The sequence below is a fragment of the Rhinolophus hipposideros genome (genome assembly GCF_964194185.1).
Source record: "Rhinolophus hipposideros genome assembly, chromosome: 3".
NCBI classification, from domain to species: domain Eukaryota; kingdom Metazoa; phylum Chordata; class Mammalia; order Chiroptera; family Rhinolophidae; genus Rhinolophus; species Rhinolophus hipposideros.
The window spans coordinates 63,699,805-63,708,001 of record NC_138049.1 but is presented as its reverse complement, the minus strand read 5'-3'; the positions used below and the strand labels follow the sequence as shown (position 1 = coordinate 63,708,001).

General features: G+C 36.2%; 1 protein-coding gene across 1 annotated transcript; it reads left to right on the top strand.

Moving 5' to 3' along the window:
• Nucleotides 1–6,930: 6,930 nt before the first annotated feature.
• LOC308494950 (small ribosomal subunit protein eS6-like) lies at nucleotides 6,931–7,753 on the top strand. Its single transcript, XM_081042962.1, has one exon. The coding sequence runs from the start codon at nucleotides 6,964–6,966 to the stop codon at nucleotides 7,711–7,713; it is 750 nt and encodes a 249-aa protein (XP_080899088.1). The 5' UTR covers nucleotides 6,931–6,963; the 3' UTR covers nucleotides 7,714–7,753.
• The last annotated feature ends 444 nt before the right edge of the window (nucleotides 7,754–8,197 follow it).

The following is an 8,197-nucleotide window of genomic DNA, read 5'->3' as shown; positions in this document are numbered from 1 at the left end:
TTGATGAGATGACGCTTAATTCTTCTACAAACTCTGAATTTTGTTGGCATAGTTGAATAGCTATTTAACCTCTACTTACATGTTGAGTTTTTTTGAAGTAAGTTAACAAGATATATATCCATTTGAGAACTTTGATCAGCCACCATTGTGTTTTAAGGAAAACTAAACATTTAAGTTTAAATTATGTCTTGATTCTCTTTAGAGAAATGTTAAACATCATTAAAACCACTTGTTCTTCAAACATGTTAATACGTTTTTTTATAATTTATGTATTTTTTTTTTCAAATTGTAGTTTCTTAAAGTTGGAAGAGACCTTGAAATTTAGAGATGGTGAAATCTCTGACAGATGGCCATCCAGCCTCCACCGTCATGTTTTTTTATTTTGGGGTGGTCACTGTCACACAAGGGGACTCATTTCGTTGAAAAGTTCTGGTTGTTCAAAATTTCTTCTTTTATTCAGCAAAAATGGTTTTCTTATCATTTCCTTCTCATTAGCCTGCTTGGGATCTCTAGCAATAAACAGAACAAGATCCCTAACCTAATCCCATGTGTCTTGGCACGGACCTCTTTCTACACTAAAATAATTCTCCAAGTCTATCCAATCTTTTCTTGTATTGGCATCCGTGTAGTTTCTCCAAGTCACAGTGGCTGTCTGGTTCCTCTAATGCAGGTGTGTCCAAACTTTTTTCAACGTTTTTCACCAAGGGCCATACGCGGTAAAATACACAAACAGCCCTGCCACTCACTCGAGGTGAAGTACGTATTGCCTCACCTGGTTTATTTAAGTAAACTAAATATATTTTTGGAATTTGCTGCGGGCCAATTAACAACGGATTGTGGGCTGCAGTTGGCCTGCGGGCCGCAGATTTGACACCCCTGCTGTAATGCATAGCTAGCCCTTTATTTTGCTCAGTGGTCCTCCTTACATGGGGTTTTCCTTCCCATCTCGTGGTCCCAGCATTCATGACACATTTTAATATAATGGCACATTCTTTTACAATGACCCTTTCTTAAACCACTAGTATGCTAGCTCATCCTTGCCTGTGAGTTTTTGCTGGTTATTGGATTTCTTCTCTTGTTAATTTGCCCTTCTCTTTTGGTTTTAAAATGATATGTATCTATTGAATGTATATTTAGAGATTTGCTTTTTGTCTTTGAGCTGCATCTTTCTGGGTCTTGTTTCTCCTTTTTGAAGTTGCAGTTTGGGGATACTCATTTGTTTAGAGGAAGTGTAAGTAGTCTTACTGCTCCATATTTCTGCCCTGGATATCCTACTTGAAGACAGTTTTAGCTTTGTCTCTCTTTCCCAATTTTCTCCCCAAAGCCCACAATCTTTTTTCTCCAGCATCTCCAGAATGCAAAGAATGTGGATTTTAGAGTCTATGAAATATGGGTGTTAATCCCACCACTGCATTAGTTTCCTTGGGATGCCATAACAAATTACCACATACCAAAAGGCTTAAAACACAAAATTTATTCCCTCACAGTTCTGGAGGTCAGACGTTTGAAACAAAAATATCAGCAAAGCTGTACTCCCTCTGGAAGCTCTAGGAGAGAATCCTTCCTTGACCGTCTTGCTTTTGGGGGCTGTTGGCATTCCTTGGCTTGTAGCTGCGTCTCTCTCTGCTTTGTCCTCACATCACCTTCTCTGTGTGTGTGATGTCTAATCTCCCTCTGCTTCTCTCTTATGTGGACAATTACGATGGCATTTAGGATGCATCCTGATAATCTAACATTAGCTCCTTATCTGAAGATCCCTAACCTAATCCCATCTGCAAAGGCTCCTTTTCCAAATAAGTTAACATTCACAGGTCCCAGGGATTAGGACCTGGTTTTTTCCATGGCTACCCTGCAATCTATTAAAATCACTTTTATCACTACGATTTTAAGCAAGTATAAACCTCAGTTTTTTCATCTATAACTTGGAACCAACAATGACTATTTTACAGTATTATTTTGAGGTTTAAATGAGATAATATATAAAGGGGCTCAGTACATAGTAAGTGCTCAATAAATTTTAGTTACCTATCCGGCCTTCAAATTTAATGACCTCTTGAGTTCTCAGTGTGTTACTCAGGAACAGGCTTTTAATCCTTCCTAACTTTAGTTTTCTGAATCTTTATATGCATACTTAGGGATTAAAATACTATTTCTTTCACAACATCTTTCCAAGGATCAAATGAGATAATGTATATGAAAATGCTTTGTCAACCAAAGACAGCCATAAAAACGTAAATACCATCCACTATTATCATTAACTTATGTTAAAATGGTGGCCAAGCTAAGTCCCAGATATTCTTCCAATCAGCTGCTGTTTAGCCAAGTCTCTTTCAGTCTATATTTGTTTAATTGATTTTTTGAAACCAAATATAGTATTCTTTATCCTGTTAAATTCAGTCTTGTTTGTCATAGACCAGCATCTTGTCTGTCAATTTTCTTTGAGTCTGTGTTTGAGAGTTATTGGTTAAGTTACCACTTAAAGCTTTGGGGCTCCTGCTGACAGGCACATGTTAGATTATAATGCCTAGAGTATTCAAAGTGTCTGAGTTCTAAGTTCCCCACCATCACCATCAGCACCTCCACCTCACCTCTTGACTTTCCTTAATTTTAGAAAGTCGTAGAAACACCCCCCCAACTTAATCGTTTTGATTGAATATACTTACTAGAGCACTAACTGCTCTCACTTCACCAGAATTTGATTTTTCTAAGATTTGATGGCTCTACATAAAGGACTTGAAAATAAAAAAATAAAAAAAAAAAACAAAAAACCCACAGTATATACACATATTCAGGGACAAAGCAATCAGAAAATTGTCTTTCATTTTCCTAATGGAAGACCAGAAAAGTATTTTTTAGTGTTAGATTTCTGGATTTTTAAAAGCTTTATACAGCCCCCTGCCCCATATACACACATTTTTCATCATGTGCTTAATATGTCATGTAATTTTTTAAAGTTCCTATTTGTTATAGCATTTGATTTAATGTTTGGGTACCTCCATTCCTTTTTAATACCATCCTTTTAATAATCATACGAACACAGACGGAACATACTCACATGCATACACACATACCAGCAGAACCCTACTAATGCAATGTCTTTAGAAAGGATGAATTTTTATAACTCAGGAATGAACAGCTAAAGCTCCCATCACAGCTTGTCACATTTGTGTGGCAACAGAAACTGTAGTGCTTCAGTCTGACCTGGAGGTTTGGAATCATTAAAGTTTATTAGGCAAAGATTTTACGATACCCTCATTTGCAGAGATGTTTCCATCAGAGCCACAAAATGTCCTCTGAATGAAGAAAATTGGAATAGCAGTGAGCTTGTCAATCTTTGTTCTTTCAAATGCAGCATTTCACAATTTTGTTATCTGCTATAAAAACTGAGTGAGACAAGAGTCTGATGCATATCTTTCAACTCCTATTAGGATCAAACTCAGCAGTCTGTACCTCGTCAACTGTCAGCCTTCTCTACTCATGAAGAGAAACAGATCACCTCTGAAATTGTTGAGAATATGTAGATGGTGGCTAGATAAAGATTATTGCGCAACAGTCAAATATATAAAGGAAACTACTGGCAATTTAAAATACTGTGACATTATAAAATGCTCATTTTTGCCCTCCAGAAATGTATCTGGTGGGCAGCGGTATAGGCTGTGAATCCAAGCTTAGAGAATCTTAAACCTTATTCTGTTCAAAAGGGGAAAGCACATGATTCCCTGTATTTTGGAACAGCTGTTTAAAGATAGGGCTCCTCATCTTTCTTAGACTAACTTTGGGAATAACTCTCTTTTCTCTCTCCTTTGGGGATGCCTCTTGCATTCATTGTATTGGTTTGAGTCTCTGTAGACCCTACTGTCAGGTCACACGATCGATCCTTTTAAGTGGGAAAACTTCTAAATTGAACAGGAAGAAAGAAAGAAAGAAAGAGGGGGAGAGAATTTTTCTTAGAGAGCTCTCATATTGTTTTAATAGCTTATCATTAGGATTCCCTTAATAAGATGAAAGGACAGAAATTAGAACAAAAATCTAAGTTCACTCAGACCCCTTCCTATTTGCCTTTAGACATTTGCAGATATTGTAAGAATCAGGACATTGGAAGTACAAGTGTCCTACACTGAAGAAGAAAAATGAAAGAAAAAGAATGGCAAAATCTTAAAGGCAACCTAAAATGTTACGTCCAAAGAACTCAGCTTAGAAACCGTCACACGGGGAACTCCAAAATATGGCCAGAAGAAATGTGGCCTAACCTGGGGTCCTACCAAAATGCTGCCAGCTCTCAAGGAAATTATAATCTAAAATTACAATGGCTATTATGAGGCATGTGCCAATTAGGGAAAAAAATAGATAAATAAAAGGACGTTGAGATGGTTAAAACAAAGGTTTACTACAGCATTCACAAAGGCTGAATGGGCTAAGTTGACACCCTGTTGGCCATCCAATATTAAAGGGCCCCTCACAAGTCTGCTTTGTTTACCCCAGTGTGGAAAATTTTAAAGACTGAAAGGAAGAGATTACAGTGAAAACCTGACCAGCAATCACTTCGGGCAGCCGTCAGGCTGGTTAAATCTAGTTCAAGATTGATAACAGGGTCAGGATCCCTGGGTTTGACCCCTTACTGGGGACCCAAAGCTTTTTATTCAAAAGTGGGTAAAATGGTCAAGAGATAGAAAAGAGCAACTTCCAGTACTCTTTGATATGGAAACTCATGAACTGTGGTACCAAAACCCACTGGTTTTGCCCCTGACTCAGGCTACAATTAGATTAAAAGAATATGGAAATGTAAGGATAGATAAGATTATGAAAATTGGAATGTTTATGTCAACTTTAATTAATTGCATCTCTTTTACTGGATTATCTGATGGAAATAGACATTGTCTCTTTGGGGAACTGGGACATGAAGATTGTCAGTTCTTTCTTTTGGCTATCAGAAAGAAAGACTCTAGAATGTAGTAACTTTTTGCACCCTATTGGGTCCATGGCATTGTTTAATAATGCCAGAAATATTTACTGTTTGTCCCAGATGAAACCTGACAAGATGTTTGAAAGGACTTAATAATTTTTGATCAGAAATTTGTCCAAATTGGAAACTAATGTCAAAGCTTAATAGGATTTTTTAAAAAAATTTTTTGAGCTCCTTCCCTAAGCTAAAATAAAACTATATACCCAGAGAGAAAGAAGCAAATTAGAGATTATATAGTTAGACAGGTATGCCAACGTATGATATCACTTAAGTTTCAACCCAAGTTTTGAGAGCAATTGTTATCTTACAAATCTTTCGAAGGCAGGAATGCAGTTCTAGAAGCAGTTCAAGCCCACCTATCTTTATCATCCCCATTTCCTAAGACTGAAGAAAAAAAAAAAAAGAAGACTAGGATTGTTTTGAAAGCACAAACTGATTCTATGGCGCCAAGATTCCCTTGCCAAGAATAAATACAAATCTTAAGTGCTTTCTCCACAAATATTAGTAAGAAAAAGCTATAGCCATCTATACTGGCAATCTTAATTTATTCTGCCAGAAACCCAGTTTGGATCCAACTATTCCTTTACATTATCTTTTCTGTCCTGTAGCAGTAATTTTAAAATAAAGTCTGAAAGGTTTCTGTTCATGAATTCTGTTTTTCATGTTCATGTGTGCTGTGTGGTATTTTTCAACCTCTGGATGGTATTGTTGATTTATAAAAAAAAAGAAGCTTGATTAAATTTGCTTAAACAAGCAAGCACTTATAGGAGAATTCTCAAAAATATAACAGAAACTAATCCAAATGCTCTTCAGAATCATGTGATCTGGGAAAATATTTGATATTAAAGCGGGTTTTCGTTTGTTTTAAATAGGCATATCTTTAGAATAATCAGCATTAAAAAATACTTTTATTTTACCTGGGTTTATTAGTCAAATAAATTCATGTTATCTCTGTTGCAAAATTTGTCAGCAAGGAAAACAACTTGGTATGATAAAATTTTCGTAAGTAATCTAAACCTAATTGTTAAGAACAATTAAATAAGTAGGATGAAAAGCTTCTTTTTAGATGAACTCTTTAGTGATTGCTATGTTGTTTAAAAATGTTTTCCTAAATCTCTTTAGTAACATGAAACTCTAAAGTTTTGCTATATAAGTGATAGATATTCCTGAAATGTCTAGGCCATTTCCAAGTAAGATAAAATAATGAAACATTAATTACTGACATAGGTTTATCTATTTTTTTGCTCATTGTAGAGGAACTAAAGATATTTGGGTCTAGTAGTAAACATTTCTTGTGCAACATTAAAAAATTTTGCTATGAGGAATTATATTTCTAGAAACTATTAAATGTGTTCATAAATGTATAAATCTAAGGAATACTGGTGTAACAGGCAGTTCACAATTGCTTCTTTTTTATTAGTTAAGGTTTTTAAAAGTCAAGAATTCTGGAATACTATTCGGCGTTAAGGAAAGATGATATAGGAGCATTTGTGACAACATGGATGGATCTTGAGAGTATAATGCTAAGTGAAATAAGTCAGACAGAAAAAGCAGAGAACCCTATGATTTCACTGATATGTGGTATATAAACCAAAAAGAACAAGACAAACAAATGAGAAACAAAAACTCATAGACACAGACAATAATTTAGTGGTTACCAGAGGGTAAGGGGGTGGGGAGTGGGTGATGAGGGTAAAGGGGATCAAATATATGGTGATGGAAGGAGAACTGACTCTGGGTGGTGAACACACAATTGGATTTATAGATGATGTAATACAGAATTGTACACCTGAAATCTATGTAAATTTACTAACAATTGTCACCCCAATAAATTTAATTAAAAAAAAAAGTCAAGAATTCTAATATATGTGACTAAAGTAACAATATTAATAATATTAGGGAAAAAAACTGTGCATATAAGAAAAATAGGATGTGTTTTAGTTTTTTTTAAAAAAACTGCTCTTTTTCGTGGCGCCTCGGAGGCCTTCGGCTGCTTCAGGATGAAGCTGAACATCTCTTTCCCAGCCACTGGCTGCCAGAAACTCATTGAAGTGGACGATGAACGCAAACTTCGTACGTTTTATGAGAAGCGTATAGCCACAGAAGTTGCTGCTGATGCTCTGGGTGAAGAATGGAAGGGTTATGTGGTTCGAATCAGTGGTGGGAACGACAAACAAGGTTTCCCCATGAAGCAGGGTGTCTTGACCCATGGCCGTGTCCGCCTGCTCCTGAGTAAGGGGCATTCCTGTTATAGACCAAGGAGGACTGGAGAAAGAAAGCGCAAGTCGGTTCGGGGTTGCATTGTGGATGCCAATCTGAGTGTTCTCAACTTGGTCATTGTAAAAAAAGGGGAGAAAGATATTCCTGGTCTCACTGATACTACTGTGCCTCGTCGCCTGGGGCCCAAGAGAGCTAGCAGAATTCGCAAACTTTTCAATCTCTCTAAAGAGGATGATGTCCGCCAGTATGTTGTGAGAAAGCCCCTAAACAAAGAAGGTAAGAAACCTAGAACCAAAGCACCCAAGATTCAGCGTCTTGTTACTCCACGAGTCCTGCAACACAAACGTCGGCGTATTGCTCTGAAGAAACAGCGTACTAAGAAAAATAAGGAAGAGGCTGCAGAATATGCTAAACTTTTGGCCAAGAGAATGAAGGAGGCCAAAGAAAAACGCCAGGAACAGATTGCCAAGAGACGCAGGCTGTCTTCTCTGAGAGCTTCTACCTCTAAGTCTGAGTCCAGTCAAAAATGAGATTTTCTAAAGAGTAACAAATAAACAAGATCAGACATCGTAAAAAAAAAAAAAAAAAAAAAAAAAGAAAAGAAAAAAAAACTAAAGATACGGAGATTTTTTTTGAGGAAAAAGAAATTTTGTCCTATAGTAAGGCTGGCTGTTTCAGAATGGGAAAAAAGGAAAAACAGGACAAAAATATGAATGTAAAAAGGAAAGTTGTAGGTTTGTGGAAAAAGGATCTTGTGAAAGGAAATTTTAATCAAGTAAGTGAATTTAAATATCAAAAGTAAGCTGATACAAAATTAGAGTTTGGTTTTATTTCTCTGCGAAAAGCTTACTGGTCTGCTACTGATATTGTGAAAAGATTTTCTGCCTAGAAAGCAAAGATTTTGTTTTATTAAAAATAATTTTCTGTGTTTTATGTGTCTTAATCAGGTTCTGGATCACTTAAGAAAACTGAAGCTCCTTAATAATAAGAACTAAGTTTTGCTAACAATTATGT